The 18,149-nt window shown below is 43.6% G+C and overlaps 1 protein-coding gene across 2 annotated transcripts in view; it reads left to right on the forward strand.

The window, feature by feature from the left end:
- LOC106561924 (tetraspanin-4) overlaps positions 1–18,149 on the forward strand; it is a 109,178-nt gene that overhangs the window by 61,358 nt on the left and 29,671 nt on the right. For both annotated transcript variants that reach the window (XM_045688973.2, XM_014126328.3), the window contains exon 3: positions 11,570–11,761. In XM_045688973.2, coding sequence (XP_045544929.1) covers positions 11,570–11,761 — 192 coding nt within the window. The remainder of the gene's footprint in view (positions 1–11,569; positions 11,762–18,149) is intronic.

Raw genomic sequence — 18,149 nt, forward strand, 5'->3', positions numbered from 1 at the left:
GAAAAGGACGCCTCCATTCTTGTCGACAGGGCTGTAGTGGAGCAGGTTGAGAGCTTCAAGTTCCTTGGTGTCCACATCACCAACAAACTATCATGATCTAAACACACTAAGACAGTCGTGAAGAAGGCACGACAAAACCTATCCCCCCTCAGGAGACTGAAAAGATTCGGCATGGGTCCTCAGATCCTCAAAAGGTTCTACAGCTGCACCATCGAAAGCATCCTGATTGGTTGCATCACTGCCTGATATGGCAACTGCTCGGCCTCCGACTGCAAGGCACTACAGAGGGTAGTGCATACGGCCCAGTACATCACTTGGGCCAAGCTTCCCGCCATCCAGGACCTCTATACCAGGCGGTGACAGAGGAAGGCCCTAAAAATTGTCAAAGACTCCAGACACCCTAGTCATAGACTGTTCTCTCTGCTACCGCACGGCAAGCGGAACCGGAGCGGCAAGTCTAGGTCCGAAAGGCTTCTTAACAGCTTCTACCCCCAAGCCATAAGACTCCTGAACAGCTGGTCAAAGGGCTATCCAGACCCCTTTTTTACGCTGCTGCTACTCTCTGTTTATTATCTATGCATTGTCACTTTAACTCTACCTACATGTACATATTACCTCAATTATCTCGACTAACCGGTGCCTCCGCACATTGCCTCTCTACCAGTACCCCTTGTATATAGCCTCACTATTGTTATTTTACTGCTGCTGTTTAATTATTTGTTACTTTTATTTTAAATTTTTACTTATCACTTATTTTTTTCTTAACTTCTTAATGCATTGTTGGATAAGTGCTTGTAAGTAAGCATTTCACTGTAAGGTCTACACCTTTTGTATTCGGCGCATGTGACGACTACATTTTGGTTTGATTTGACATCAGGAAGGGCCACCAGAGCTTTTGCCAGAGAAATTGAATGTTCATTTCTCTACCATAAGCCGCCTCCAACATTGTTTTAGAGAATTTGGTAGTACGTCCAACCGGCCTCACAACTGCAGACCACATGTAACCACGCAGCCCAGGACCTCCACATCCGGCTTCTTCTGAGACCAGCCACCAGGACAGCTGATAAAACTGTGGGTTTGTGCAGAAATTCTGTGTCAGGGAAGCTCACCTGGGTGCTCATTGTCCTCACCAGGGTCTTGACTGGACTGCAGTTTGGCATCGTAACCGACTTCAGTGGGCAAATGCTCACCTGTAACTCAGTAAAATCTTTGAAATTGTTGCATTTTGCGTTTATATTCTTTTTCAGTGTACTTCCAATGGTTTACGAGCTAGCTTAAACACAACGTTAGCTAAATTAACCTAGCATATTAATGCCAGAGACCCGGGCCTTTGCTGAGTGACATGACTGTGAACAGAGTTGATTGCTGTTAAGGGGGAGTGTGACAAGGACTGACGAACTTGGCAGCTACAACAACAAATCACTGTTCTCTCCAAGCAGAGTCGATATAATGAGCCTAGACTCTGGGGTACCGGTGTGTGTGTGTGTGTGTGTGTGTGTGTGTGTGTGTGTGTGTGTGTGTGTGTGTGTGTGTGTGTGTGTGTGTGTGCTTTTGCCATGTGTACAGTACATGCTATTGTGTGTGTGTGTGTGAGCCGTGATTGTGAATGTGTGAGCCATGTGTGTTTGTGTATGGTACCTGCTATTGGAACAAGGGAGTAGGAGTAGGAGGAGGAGGAACAAGGGAGAATCCCCTAGAGATGAGAGCATTATTGATTACCATTTGCATGCTTCTCTCTTTCTCTCCCTCCCCTCTCTTTCCTTCTTTCCCTCCCTCCCTCGCTCTCTTTCCTTCTCTTCCCATCTCTCTCTCCATCTTTCTTCCTCTCAATCTCTCTTTCGTCCTCGCTCCCTCTTTCTAACAGCCACAGTTTATTTATAGGGTTTTGCAGGGGCTGTGTTATTTTGTTTGGTGCTGTGCTCCAAAGAGACAATCGTACCCCGCCTTCTGTAAACCATGCTTGCTGGAGCTCTTCCCATGTGCCGAGATCACAGCATCAGTGTAAAGAGATGAGCTTTCTTCTCGAATAGGCCTACAACCAACCACTGCATCAACGCAAAGAAGCTGTAGAACTCGGTGGAATTTCACCAGAGGCTTGACACATATTATGTACCACCGTTGTATACTTGTGTTCACAGAACCTGAAATGGTCTAGCCACATGTACACCGTAGTGAAGAAGGCACGACACAGACTCTTCAACCTCAGGATGCTGAAGAAATGTGGCCTGTCGCCTAGGGCCATCACAGTGTTCTACAGGAGCACCATCAAGGGCATACTATCGGGCTGCACCGGAGCCTGGTATGGCAACTCCACCGCCGCGGACCGCAAGGCTCTTCACAGGGTGATACGAGGACCCCAGCCACCTAAGCCATGACCTGTTCTCCCTGCTTCAATCACTCAGACGCACACAGTACAAGAGCATCATGGCAAAAACTGAAAGACTGGCCAATAGTTTATCACATCCGGCCGTGATTGGGAGTCCCATAGGGCGGCGCACAATTGGCCCAGCGTCGTCCGGGTTTGGCCGGGGAAGGCCGTCACTGCAAATAAGAATTTGTTCTTCATTGACTTGCCTAGTTAAATAAAGGTTACATTATATATTTTTTTATTCTATCCTCAGACCATCAGGCTGCTGAATAGTCAGCTACCCTCCCCCTGCTACTCCCCCTATGGACATTCCCCCCAATGGACATCACCCCCCACACACACCCTCAATTCTCACTTACCTTACCCACTACTCCCGCTATGGACATCCCCCCCCCCCCCTCAATTGTTTACAGTCAGATTATTTCACTTCTAATTCACTGTATCACAATTCCAGTGAATTGTTTACAATTGAAATTTGCTATCGTAAATGTTAGCAACACCTCCGCCTTTGCCGGATGCACGGGGGGTATGGTCACTAGTGTAACCACAGTTACTGTCACTAGTGTAACCATCATAATGACCATCGTTATGTTTGGAAGGAAAATGGGGAGGCTTGCAAGCCAAAGAACACCATCCCAACCATCCCAACCATGAAGCGCGGGAGTGGCATTATCATATTGTGGGGGTGCTTTGCTGCAGGAGGGACTGGTGCACGTCACAAAATAGATGGCATCATGAGGCTGGAAAATTATGTGGATATATTGAAGCAACATCTCAAGACATCAGTCAGGTAGTTAAATCTTGGTCGCAAATGGGTCTTCCAACTGGACAATGACCCCAAGCATACTTCCAAAGTTGTGGCAAAATGGCTTAAGGACAACAAAGTCAAGGTATTGGAGTGGCCAACACAAAGCCCTGACCTCAACCCTATAGAAAATTTGTGGGCAGAACTGAAAAAACGTGTGCGAGCAAGGAGGCCTACAAACCTGACTCAGTTACACCAGCTCTGTCAGGAGAAATGGGCCAAAATTCACCCAATTTATTGTGGGAAGCTTGTGGAAGGCTACCCGAAACATAAGTTAAACAATTTAAAGGCAATCCTACCAAATACTGATTGAGTGTATGTATACTTCTGACCCACTAGGAATGTGATGAAAGAAATTAAAGCTGAAATAATCATTCCCTGTAGTATTATTCTGACATTTCACATTCTTAAAATAAAGTGGTGATCCTAACTGACCTAAGACTAGGATTAAATGTCAGGAATTGTGAAAAACTGAATTTAAACGTATTTGGCTGAGGTGTATGTAAACTTCCGACTTCAACTGTATTTATTCATCACTGCCACAGTTACTGTTATGTGTATATAGTGCTATTTCTATTGTTGTTTGTGACCATTTTCATTATTTTATTTCACTAGTCCTGCATGTTGGAGCTCGAAGCCTAAGATTCTCTCTGTCTGCTGCAATTACACCCTGCCACCCTGTGACTGTCAAACCCTCTGAATCAGTTTCAAACCCCCACTTGGCTATACTCTGAAAAAGCTATGGTCTCAAGACGCAATGGTCTCAAGATGCACTGCATCCTTCTTCTCCTGAATTGCGCTCTTGTTAAAGACAAGCGTTTAGATTTAGATTGAATTGGGACCACAGTCTTGAACGAACCGCCGACCTGAGTGATAAATTGCATTTTACGTTCGACCAAGGTCTCAAAACGCTTTACATTGTATGTAAAGGTAAATTACCCCATCCACCGCCAATGTGTAGCACCCACTGGAATATGGTGATGAAGAGGCTAGCTACCAGCTGAGAGCTCTCTATTCACCATGAAGGGGAAACGTTATAATACTGGGGATGAGAGCATCTTAATATTCAAGACCCTTTAGCTTTTCAAGACAGTAGTAGGGGGATGTAAGCAAGCTCACCAGCACTACCAGGAAATGTTCAAGAGCTCCATTGGTTCTCAGGCTGTGTATTCTTCAGATGATCTCCGGTGTGCCTCCATTTTTTTTGGGGGGGGGGGGTATGATTATTATAGAGTATTATTATTTCTGAACGTTGGCTCTACTCTACAGGGAGTTACTGTATATTACTTTGCAACAACTGCAGAGTCCGTATAGTCATTGTTTTTTGTTTAAAACATTAAAATGCTGAGAGAGCTTTACTGGCTTTGCTTTCTTCTGGCATAAATTACCACCACACTTTTTTTTTGTATGACGACACCAAATCACATCCTGAAACACGTGCTCCTTCGGTGCTTTCTTACGTTGCTTGAGAATAGGAGTGTCTAAATTCCAATATCTGAGACCTGGATTTAAATGAGTGATTTACCCATTAGCACAACAAACCATAAATGCATACTTGAAAGCATTTTCCCTTTATCTATTCTAACTCCCACATATACAAACCGATTGTGGGAGATGTCACAGAGCGGAGGGCAACATTTGGCAGATAATAGAGCATTACTGTGGGGACTCCTGGATAGAGATCTCTAACACAACATCTGGAGGATAGAGATGATGTTATGATTACTGATATGTAAGAAGATACAAATCAGTAGCCTGGTCCCAGATGTGATTGTGCAGTCTTGCCAACTCCTATGGTAATTGTCATATAGGAGTTGGCAAGACCAAACAAACAGATCTAGGAAGAGGCTTAAAAAACAGTTGTTGTCACGACTCCCGCCGAAGTGGGCCCCTCTCCTTGTTCGGGCGGCGTTCGGCGGTCGACGTCACCGGCTTACTAGTTGCCACCGATCGATGTTTCACTGTTCGTTTGGTTTTGTCTTTATTGTGTACACCTGTTTTTCATTTCGCTAATCATGTTCATTATTTAACATCTGCATTTCCTGTTTGTCTTGTCGGTGATTGTTTGTCTGTTTTGTGTAGTTGGTGTTTTCTCCAAACTATGTATTTTTCGATGAGAAGATTTATTGATAATTTTAGTAAACACGTTTGTTTACCTTTATCCCTGTGTCCTGCGCCTGACTCCTCCACTTCTCTAAGAAAACCGTTACAGTTGTTTGGCCCAAGTCTTAGCTATAGACACCAGAAGGCCTCGGGGCGATTCAGCGCCCTCTTCCAACCCACTTAACAAATAATTAACAATCTGCTTAGACTCACTAATCAGTTGTCTTAGTTTGTTGTTGAACCAACTCGCTGCTGGTGAGAGATTCAAAAGGACGAGTCCCTTACTGAGTTGATACATTTGTCCAATTAATCACCGGTAATTGTGCAGAAGTTCTCCATAATTACTGAACACCTTTGCAATATTTTCCATGCCGAAAATGGAATAAACAATTAGTTTTAATACACATCTAAATCTGATTATAAGTGTACTATGTTTCTGTTGAAGTTACAGAACTGCTGAGATGTAGCCTATAGTCTTTAAGTATGGTGAATTGTTCTTAGCTGCTGACAAGAAACGACTTCCGGTGATCAACAACTTCGACGTTTCATCAAGTTCAGATTGAGCCTGATGATGTGGGACCCAACCTGTCCCGAATTGAATAGTCAATAAAAACCTTGATTTCATCTCGCATTGGGCTGTAAAACAGGCTATTATCCAATTAATTTATTTTATTTTTTATTTAACCTTTATTTAACTAGGCAAGTCAGTTAAGAACAAATGTTTATTTACAATGACGGCCTACCCCGGCCAAACCCAGATGACGCTGGGCCAATTGTGCGCCGCCCTATGGGACTCCCAATCACGGCCGGATGTGATACAGCCTGGATTTGAACCAGGGACTGTAGTGACACCTCTTGCACTGAGATGCAGTGCGCCACTCGGGCGCATGATGCATAATACCCCTCTGTAAAAATACTAATTGTTTAGATATGAATAGGGCCACATTTCAGTGCTGAGACCCTTTTGATATGCAGCTCGTTCACTTGCCACAACGCCTCTGTGATGTTATGTAAACAACAAAAACTCCCTACTGAAATTGAACTGAAAATCCACCCATATTTCTTAGTGATGGGCATTCCGAGTCTTTTCGAAGAGCCGCATCATTTGGCTCTGTTCACGTAAAAGAGCCACATCATTAGGCTCCCAACCGGCTCGTGATTCAAAATTCTGGAAAATCTGTCATGTAAAGCTCAAAAAGTAGGCTACCATTATGTCAGATTGTGATATGCACGTTCAAGTACATTTTTACCTGGACAAATGTATTTGATTTTTAAATGTGTTTTTACACATAAGCGTGGACCAGAATGACTTGTTCTCTCACTATTTATGGTTTCTGCAGTGAGAATTTACTTCAGATAATGATTTTGTAACTTATTTGCAGATAATCGTTGTTTGAAGCTCAAAAGGCAGTAGTAGCAGTAAGTAAATCAGGGAGCCACATGAAACGGCTCTTTCATGGATGCGATTCGGTTCCCAAAGTTCAGCAAAAAGAGCCTTTAGTTCACAAATGACCCATTACTAGTATTTCTCCCCTCAAACATTTTTGTCATGCCAATGTGAGTAGAAAAGTGGGCCAGTGTTTTAATAGTGCCATATTTATGCAAATGTCTGGAATTAAGTTGTCTTGCCAATTGGGACGTTTAATTACATACATTTGCCATGGGATATGATGTAGTTAATTGCCGATAGAGAGAGCGAGATGGTACACCATGAGGGAAGGAAGGAGACATGTTGGAGCTGATATTTTTTAAGCTCTGGCAAATTATGAAAGTATATCAACATTTTTAAACTGTCCTTGCTATCTAGAATTTAGCTTAATTCATTTAATCAATATTATGGTGTTTCTATTCCAAGAAAAAGGGGTTTCCGTTAGGAAAATATGGCGCTGTACAACGTGACCGGTCGGGAGTAGGCTACAGTACTAAGAGCAAAATAATCCTAACATTTCCACATCCTAATTGTAGTCTAACCAATACCCAAACGGAGATTCAGTGAAAATAAAAATCTCATTGATTTACAGTTGAAGTTGGAAGTTTACATACACTTAGGTTGGAGTCATTAAAACTTGTTTTTCAAGCACTCCACAAATTTCTTGTTAACAAACTATAGTTTTGGCAAATCGGTTAGGACATCTACTTTGCGCATGACACAAGTAATTTTTGTTTACAGACAGATTATTTCACTTATAATTCACTGTATCACAATTTCAGTGGGTCAGAAGTTTACATACACTAAGTTGACTGTGCCTTTAAACAGCTTGGAAAATTCTAGAAAATGATGTCATGGCTTCTGATAGGCTAATTGACATCATTTGAGTCAATTGGAGGTGTACCTGTGGATGTATTTCAAGGCCCACCTTCAAACTCAGTGCCTCTTTGGTTGACATCATGGGAAAATCAATAGAAATCTGCCAAAAAAATTGTAGACCTCCACAAGTCTGGTTCATCCTTGGGAGCAATTTCCAAACGCCTGAAAGTACCACTTTCATCTGTACAAACAATAATACGCAAGTATAAACACCATGGGACCACGCAGCCGTCATACCGCTCAGGAAAGAGATGCATTCTGTTTCCTAGAGATGAACGTACTTTGGTGCGAAAAGTGCAAATCAATCCCAGAACAACAGCAAAGGACCTTGTGAATATGCTGGAGGAAACGAGTACAAAAGTATCTATATCCACAGTAAAATGAGTCCTATATCGACATAACCTGAAAGGCCGCTCAGCAAGGAAGAAGCCAGTGCTCCAAAACCGCAATAAAAAAGCCAGACTACGGTTTGCAACAGCACATGGGGACAAAGTTTGTACATTTTGGACAAATGTCCACTGGTCTGCTGAAACAAAAATAGAACTGTTTGGCCATAATGACCATCGTTATGTTTGGAGGAAAAAGGGCGAGGCTTGCAAGCCAAAGAACACCATCCCAACCATGAAGCACGGGAGTGGCATTATCATGTTGTGGGGGTGCTTTGCTGCAGGAGGGACTGGTGGACTTCACAAAATAGATGGCATCATGAGGCTGGAAAATTATGTGGATATATTGAAGCAACATTTTTTTTTATTAAATGTTTTTATTTCACCTTTATTTAACCAGGTAGGCCAGTTGAGAACAAGTTCTCATTTACAACTGCGACCTGGCCAAGATAAAGCAAAGCAGTGCGACAAAAGCAACACAGAGTTACACATGGGAAAAATAAACATACAATCAATAACACAATAGAAAAATCTGTATACAGTGTGTGCAAATGAAGTAAGGAGGTAAGCCAATAAATAGGCCAATAGAGGCGAAGTAATTACAATTTAGCAATTTACACTGGAGTGAGATATGTGCAGATGAGGATATGCAAGTAGAAATACTGGTGTGCAAAAGAGCAGAAAAACTAAAACAAATACGGGGAAGAGGTAGGTAGTTGGATGGGCTATTTACAGATGGGCTGTCTACAGCTGCAGCGATCAGTAAGCTGTTCTGACAGCTGACGCTTAAAGTTAGTGAGGGACATACAGTTGAAGTCGGAAGTTTACATACACCTTAGTCACAATACATTTAAACTCAGTTTTTCACAATTGCTGACATTTAATCCTAGTAAAAATTCCCTGTCTTAGGTCAGTTAGGATCACCACTTTTATTTTAAGAATGTGAAATGTCAGAATAATAGCTGAGAGAATGATTATTTCAGCTTTTATTTCTTTCATCACATTCCCAGTGGGTCATAAGTTTACATGAACTCAATTAGTATTTGGTAGCATTGCCATTTAATTGTTTAACTTGGGTCAAACGTTTCGGATAGCCTTCCACAAGCTTCCCACAATAAGTTGGGTGAATTTTGGCCCATTCCTCCTGACAGAGCTGGTGTAACTGAGTCAGGTTTGCAGGCCTCCTTTCTCGCACACCCTTTTTAAGTTCTGCCCACAAATGTTCTATTGGATTCAGGTCAGGGCTTTGTGAGGGCCACTCCAATACCTGACTTTGTCTTGAGATGTTTCTATTTATTTCTATTTCTACTTTGCACTTTCTTCTACTACAAATCTACCATTCCAGTGTTTTACTTGCTATATTGTATTTACTTTGCCACCATGGCTTTTTTTGCCTTTACCTCCCTTATCTCACCTCATTTGCTCACATTGTATATAGACTTATTTTTCTACTGTATTATTGACTGTATGTTTGTTTTACTCCATGTGTAACTCTGTGTTGTTGTATGTGTCGAACTGCTTTGCTTTATCTTGGCCATGTCGCAATTGTAAATGAGAACTTGTTCTCAACTTGCCTACCTGGTTAAATAAAGGTGAAATAAAATAATGTTTTCGGGAAGACCCAGATGCAAAAAAAAGTGTATTACTAGAACAGGGGGCAGGCGAAATGACAGGTCAAGGGCAGGCAGAGGGCAGTAATCCAGATCAGAGTCCAAAAGGTACAGAACGGCAGGCAGTCTCAGGGTCAGGGCAGGCAGAGGTCAGTAATGCAGTGTGGTGTGGTGGGGCAAGGTACAGGATGGCAGGTAGAATTGTCGAAAACAGGAACTATAGAAAAGACAGGAGGCAGCAGAAAACCACTGGTAGGCTTGACAAACAAAACAAACTGACAACAGACAAACAGAGAACACTAGTATAAATACACTGGGGATAATGAGGGGAGATGGGAGACACCTGGTGGGGGGTGGAGACAAGCACAAAGACAGGTGAAACAGATCAGGGTGTGACAATTTCTACACCACTAAGACATAGACTGGCAGATTATATTCCAAGCAATGAAACACCAGTTGAAAGTAATTTTATGGTGTGTTCATGATGCCATGCCCTTATCAAAACTTGAGTGTGCACAGCTCATCTGCTGGCTAAAATATGTCATAATGAAGGTTTCATCATTATTCTTTCTCTCAAGCATGTGCTTTTCAATTTAAAAGATTGTAGGCTACATTGACATTCTTTGGAAATAGATATAGAACTGCCATCGTTTACTTTTGATAGTTACATTTTTTGTTGCTTTTGTTAGTTTTAATTTTACCACAAGGACGTCAGACACAGCATAACACCGTCAGCAGACCAATTTAACAAAAGTAAGTGCTCGAGTATAACCAACACACTGAATTATACTCATCTATTGAAAGGGATGGCAGTCTGGCTTCACAATGAATAGACTAGAGCCTTGGAGAGTTTTCTTTTTCTCAGCAAATAAACTCTTGAAAGGATTACGGCACTGAGGTCGCATCGCAAATGGCACCCTATTCCCTATGTAGTGCACTACTTTTGACCTGGTCACGTAGAGCTCTGGTCAAAAGTAGCGCACTATATAGGGAATAGGGTGCCATTTGGGACGCAAGACGCGTCTCACATAGAACACCCATGGATTCATGAACCATGAAAAGAGGGAAGTGTAGTCTCATAAGGAGGGCAGACGGGAGTTCTTTGAAGGCTCCCAAGATAATTTCCCTATCATCCCTCTGGCGCTGTCAGGCGTTCTGATCTGTACATCTCTCTAGTCTCTCCATCACCGTTCAGGGTTAGAGGGCAGCCCACATACTGTAGATGTCAGTCTGAGGCCCTCTCAGCAACAGCATGTCATGGAGATGTTGTACTAACTGAGGCACAGAGCATGTGGTATGTACGTATGTAAAGCGCTATGTGTCGATAACATAGGGCCTTGGAGCATGTATCATATCTGTTTTACCTTGTCATTGTTATTTCATGTACATTACTGCAGTACCCTTGTCTGTCTGTCTCTGTGTCTATCAATTTCTTTGTCTTTTCTTTCCTCTCTCTCTCCTTTCTCTCTCTCTCTCCCTCTCTCTGACTATGATTCCCTTCTGACTTCTCTCTCAGGGGTATGATGATAGGCTTGTATGAGGAGAGACAGCCGTATAATATCCTCTAATTTCCAGCTGTTCTAGTATTCTGATCATGGTGGAGGGTGATGGATGACTTGCACCAACCTGTCTAAGTGATTGGAGCGGCAGCACACAATGCTTCAGAGCAGTTTTATTCATGACCTTCCCTACTTTGACCTCAAGAGCTGATTAAAACAGAACTGGTGTGGTTCTACAGTTGGGATAGAAGTTAGGGAGAAAAACAATAATCACATATTTAACCACGCAAATCGAGTCTTGGTTGAGCATGCCGGGCAATGCATTTCCTGGCATCGCCTTGGGATTTGTGTGTGTTGTGTTGTGTGTAAATGTATATGTGTGCACCAAATAATCCCAAAGTATTTTATGTTGTGTGTTTTTTTTATATGTTACTCACTTTTCTATTTTTCTTTCCTTCTTCCTTTGTCTATCTCCTTTTTTCTCTGACAGTTGGGGGGTTGTGGAATACTGGGCGTGGGGGTATGGCTGTCAGTGACCCAGGGCAACTTTGCCACACTCTCCTCATCCCTCCCATCCCTCTCAGCAGCCAATCTACTCATTGCGGTAGGGACCATCATCATGGTGATTGGTTGCCTCGGCTGTGTCGGAGCTGTCAAAGAAAGTCGTCCGCTGTTGCTGAGCGTGAGTATCTGCCACTCTTGATGACAAAAATACCCTTGATAATTAGTATTTATAAACATTCACATTTCTGCTGTAAGCATCATCTTATATTCATACTTTTAAAATTTAGCAGATGCTTTTATCCAAAGCAACATACAAATGACAACATCAACAGACAGTGACACATTATGTATATTTGTCAAGTCTCAGGAGAAGACCCAGATGCAGACAGTTTTGAAGTAACAACATTTTATTACAAAAACAGGGGGGCAGGCAAATGACAGGTCAAGAGCAGGCAGAGGTCAGTAATCCAGAGCAGAGTCCAAAAGGTACAGAACGGCAGGCAGGCTCAGGGTCAGGGCAGGCAGAGGTCAGTAATCCAGATCAGAATCCAAAAGGTACAGAACGACAGGCAGGCTCAGGGTCAGGGCAGGCAGAATGGTCAAAAGCCGGGAAAGCTAGAAAACAGGAACTAGAGAAAGACAGGAGCATGGGAAAAACGCTTGCCGACACAAAACGAAATTGCAACAGACAAATAGAGAACACAGGTATAAATACACTGTGGATAATGAGGGGAGATACCTGGTGGGGGGTGGAGATGAGCACAAAGACGGGTGAAACAGATAAGGGGATGACAATATTCAGTATATGCGGCCCATGCGGGAATCAAACCCACAACCAGCACCATGCTGCCAGCACCATGCTTCAAACCAGTCATTGGAGCCACACATTCATAACTCCAAACTCCATCTTCCCATTTAAAAACACTATTTCAAGTCAAAATTGTCTCTGGTTGATAAGAACAAGTCTCACATCGTATAACAAACCATATCATTTCATTTACTTCAAACGACTAACAGTCTGTTCATTTAGCCTTTAAACCTAGCTTTTAAATAAAGTTTATGACACCAGCGCAGCAGGTGGCTCAATTACTGGCCCCATGGGACCGACCATCAAACGTATCGCAGAGCTAAAGCCCATCATTAGTATCAGCCTTGACATTCTACCAGAACGCCTAGCCGGTTGGACCACTGTGTCGATGTGATTGGAAGACGATGTTCGCAAAGGCTTTTTCGTAGCGACTGACGAATCATCTTGAGCCTTCACATCGATTTCAAAAGAGACAGCTCTAACCCTCTGCTTTCATTACAAAAGCAATTAGGGGCCTCCCGAGTGGCGCAGTGGTCTAAGGCACTACATCGCAGTGCTAGCTGTGCCACTAGACATTCTGGGTTCGAGTCCAGGCTCTGTCGAGTCCAGGAGAGACCAATGGGGCAGCGCACAATTGGTCCAGCGTTGTCCGGGTTAGGGGAGGGTTTGGCAGGCAGGGATGTCCTTGTTCCATCGCGCACTAGCGACTCCTGTGGCGGACCGGGTGCAGTGCACGCTGAGTTGGTAGCCAGGTGCACAGTGTTTCCTCCGACACGTTGGTGCGACTTCCGGGTTAAGTGGGCATTGTGTCAAGAAGCAGTGCAGCTTGGCTTGGGTTGGGTTGTATTTCGGAGGACGCACGGCTCTCGACCTTCGCCTCTTCCGGATCCGTACGGGAGTTACAGCGATGAGACAAGACTGTAGCTACCAATTGGAAACCATGAAATTGGGGAGAAAACAGGGTAAAAAAAAAGCAATTAGAGATTTGATAACCAAACTGATCATTGAGGGGGAAATAGATGAAGATTTGACAGTGCTAATTGCTGTGGTGTTTCGTGCCTGATGTGTTGTGATTCAAAGTAATAAGGTTGAGTGGTAATTTGTAACATGGCAATAACTTGTTGTGGGTGGCATTTTACAACAGTTGTGTACTAAATGTCTTGTAAGTCTATTAGTGAGGTTATGTTTTCATGTTTTATTCCATTATCTCCATGAGATTCATTGGAGAATACAAAGCTTTTTTCCAATAGCCACACTAGCATATCACAAAAATATGTCATAATGGTTTCATCATTATACTTTCTGTCAAGCATGTGCTTTTCAATTTAAAAGATTGTAGGCTACATTGACATTGTTTGGAAAAAGATATAGAACTGCCATCGTTTACTTTTGATAGTTACATTTTTTGTTACTTTTGTTAGTTTAAATTTTACCACAAGGATGTCAGACACAGCATAACACCGTCAGCAGACCAATTTAACAAAAGTAAGTGCTCGAGTATAACCAACACATTGAATTATACTCATCTATTGAAAGGGATGGCAGTCTGGCTTCACAATGAATAGACTAGAGCCTTGGAGAGTTTTCTTTTTCTCAGCAAATAAACTCTTGAAAGGATTACGGCACTGAGGTCGTATCGCAAATGGCAAATTCCCTAGATCAAATCAAATTTTATTTGTCACATACACATGGTTAGCAGATGTTAATGCAAGTGTAGCGAAATGCTTGTGCTTCTAGTTCCCACCATGCAGTAATATCTAACAAATAATCTAACAACTTCACAACAACTACTTTATACACACAAGTGTAAAGGAATGAATAAGAATATGTACATAAAAATATATGGATGAGCGATGGCCGAACGGCATAGGCAAGATGCAGTAGATGGTATAGAGTACAGTATATACATATGAGATGAGTAATGTAGGGTATGTAAACATTATATAAAGTGGCTAGTGATCCATTTATTACATCCAATTTTGAATTATTAAAGTGGCTAGAGATGAGTCAATATGTTGGCAGCAGCCACTCAATGTTAGTGATGGCTGTTTAACAGTCTGATGGCCTTGAGATAGAAGCTGTTTTTCAGTCTCTAGGCCCCCGCTTTGATGTACCTGTACTGACCTCGCCTTCTGGATGATAGTGGGGTGAACAGGCAGTGGCTCGGGTGGTTGTTGTCCTTGATGATCTTTTTGGCCTTCCTGTGACATCGGGTGGTGTAGGTGTCCTGGAGGGCAGGTAGTTTGCCCCCGGTGATGTGTTGTGCAGATCTCATTACCCTCTGGAGAGCTTTACGGTTGTGGGTGGAGCAGTTGCCGTACCAGGCAGTGATACAGCCCGACAGGATGCTCTCAATTGTGCATCTGTAAAAGTGTGTGAGTGTTTTTGGTGACAAGCCAAATTTCTTCAGCCTCCTGAGGTTGAAGAGGCGCTGCTGCGCCTTCTTCACCACGCTGTCTGTGTGGGTGGACCATTTCAGTTTGTCCGTGATGTGTACGCCGAGGAATTTAAAACTTTCCACCTTCTCCACTACTGTCCCATCGATGTGGATAGGGGGCTGCTCCCTCTGCTGTTTCCTGAAGTCCACAATCATCTCCTTTGTTTTGTTGACATTGAGTGTGATGTTATTTTCCTAACAACACACTCCGAGGGCCCTCACCTCCTCCCTATAGGCTGTCTCGTCGTTGTTGGTAATCAAGCCTACCACTGTAGTGTCGTCTGCAAACTTGATGATTGAGTTGGAGGCGTGCATGGCCACGCAGTCATGGGGGAACAGGGAGTACAGGAGAGGGCTGGGAACGCACCCTTGTGGGGCCCCAGTGTTGAGGATCAGCGGGGTGGAGATGTTGTTTCCTACCCTCACCACCTGGGGGCGGCCGTCAGGAAGTCCAGGACCCAGTTGCACAGGGCGGGGTCGAGACCCAGGGTCTCGAGCTTAATGACGAGTTTGGAGGATACTATGGTGTTAAATGCTGAGCTGTAGTTGATGAACAGCATTCTTACATAGGTATTCCTCTTGTCCAGATGGGTTAGGGCAGTGTGATTGCGTCGTCTGTGGACCTATTGGGGCAGTAAGCAAATTGGAGTGGGTCTAGGGTGTCAGGTAGGGTGGAGGTGATATGGTCCTTGACTAGTCTCTCAAAGCACTTCATGATGACGGAAGTGAGTGCTACGGGGCGATAGTCATTTAGCTCAGTTACCTTAGCTTTCTTGGGAACAGGAACAATGGTGGCCATCTTGAAGCATGTGGGCACAGCAGACTGGGATAAGGATTGATTGAATATTTCCGTAAACACACCAGCCAGCCGGTCTGCGCATGCTCTGAGGACGTGGCTAGGGATGCTGTCTGGGCTGGCAGTCTTGCGAAGGTTAACACGTTTAAATGTTTTACTCACGTTGGCTGCAGTGAAGGAGAGCCCGCAGGTTTTGGTAGCGGGCCGTTTCGGGGCACTGTATTGTCCTCAAAGCGAGCAAAGAAATTGTTTAGTTTGTCTGGGAGCAAGACATCGTGGTCCCCGACGGGGATGGTTTTCTTTTTGTAGTCCGTGATTGACTGTAGACCCTGCCACATACCTCTCGTGTCTGAGCCATTGAATTGTGACTCTACTTTGTCTCTATACTGACGCTTAGCTTGTTTGATTGCCTTGCGGAGGGAATAGCTACATTGTTTGTATTCGGTCATGTTTCCGGTTGCCTTGCCCTGATTAAAAGCAGTGGTTCGCGCTTTCAGTTTTGCTTGAATGCTGCCATCAATCCATGGTTTCTGGTTGGGGAAGGTTTTAATAGACGCTGTGGGTACAACATCACCAATGCACTTGCTAATAACATCGCACACCGAATCAGCGTATTCATCAATGTTATTGTCTGACGCTATACGAACATATCCCAGTCCACGTGATCGAAGCAATCTTGAAGCATGGAATCCGATTGGTCGGACCAGCATTGAACAGACCTGCGCACGGGCGTTTCCTGTTTTAGTTTCTGTCTATAGGCTTGGAGCAACAAAATGGAGTCATGGTCAAATTTTCCGAAAGGAGGGCGGGGGAGGGCTTTGTATGCGTCGCGGAAGTTAGAATAACAATGATCCAGTGTTTTGCCAGCCCGGGTCGCGCATTCGATATGCTGATAAAATTTAGGGAGCCTTGTTTTCAGATTAGCCTTGTTAAAATCCCCAGCTACAATAAATGCAGCCTCAGGATATGTGGTTTCCAGTTTACATAGAGTTCAATGCAGTTCTTTCAGGGACGTTGATGTGTCTGCTTTTGGGGGATATACACGACTGTGATTATGATCGAAGAGAATTCTCTTGGTAGATAATGCGGTCGGCATTCGATTGTAAGGAATTCTAGGTCAGGTGAACAAAAGGACTTGAGTTCCTGTATGGTGTTATGATAGGTAGCACCAGAATATTAGATTTCTTTAATTGATTGAGATACAGTCTATATGAATTCTAGCTACTTTAAGCACATGTTGTTCCCTAGAAAGAAGAAACTATCCACTGGGCACACTGGTTGAATCAACATTGTTTCCACGTCATTTCAATGATTTTACGTGGAATAGACGTTGAATTGAGGTCTGTGCCCAGTGGGTAATATGTGACACTGTAAAAGCATTTGTTTATTATAAAAGCTCAAATGTTGATACGAATACCTGTCATTGATATTACAAAGTCGTTTGTGGAATATTAGGTTTCTGCATTGTGTAAAAGCACTGTTTTCCTATTGCATTACATTGACAATTGTACACGGTCTCTTTAAAAACGTCATATTGGTGACGAAGAGATGCAAGAGATCTGTCATTTATTCATTGCTATGACCTTTTCCTTTCTTTCTTTGCCCCCAAATGGTTGGAGATACTGGTAATGTTACCAGGTTGTTAGCTAGCTAGCCAATGAGATGAAATGACTGAATAAAGTGTAAACGACGCGTGGGTTTTTAGAAATGCCCAAGACATGGCTTAGGAATGTAAAATGTGGTCCCTGCGATCCACTATAGGTAGATAAAAATATTGTGCCGGTAATATGGGTCGGATCTTTTGACCTAATTGGGCTATAAGCAAGCCGTTTTCGCTGTAGTAATGGTGCAACCACGATGCTATCGAATTTGCACTCGCCTTATCTGGGAGATTTTTTCCTAGGTCCACGGTTCTCCCAAAATAAAACTCCCGGTCGCACAGAACAATATTTGGTTGCATATGCGAACAAATTGGTCGCACTTTACAGCCCTGCCTGCAGCTAAAAACAGCCTCTCTGGAAGCTTCTACCGCAGACTCACTGCATTAAGTCACAGTCCAGGAGTTAAATCTCTACTAAATCTCTATGGGTGTAAAATGCGACGTGCAAGACTGGCCCTAGATCAAAGATGATGAGCTGGAGGTTGGCTTTTAGTTAGTGCACCAAGGCCAGATTCCGGCCCAATCTTTAAAAACACCACCGCATTGCTTTCGACCTAGCCAGTCCTTTCAGATCAGTGGTTACACAACAAAGCAAAGGGGCCGCCATTCAAGAGTAATTTGGGACCTAGCACAGCTGTAACCTCCCCGCCACCCCGAGTTAGTTAGTTACCGGTCCGACGCAGCTGAATTCCTCAAGGTATTGATTTGGGAGGCACCGTCTAACAGTGGCACGCCTTCAGTTTCTCCCTTGTCCGTCTATCAACAAAGAGCCTCGGTAGCTTTCATGCTGAATGGGAATCACAGAGAGTCGATAACCCCCCCCCCCCCCCCCCCCCTCCGAGATCAATGGCAGACCAGCAGTTTG

Source organism: Salmo salar, chromosome 11 (genome assembly GCF_965601325.2).
Source record: "Salmo salar chromosome 11, fSalSal1, whole genome shotgun sequence".
NCBI classification, from domain to species: Eukaryota; Metazoa; Chordata; class Actinopteri; order Salmoniformes; family Salmonidae; genus Salmo; species Salmo salar.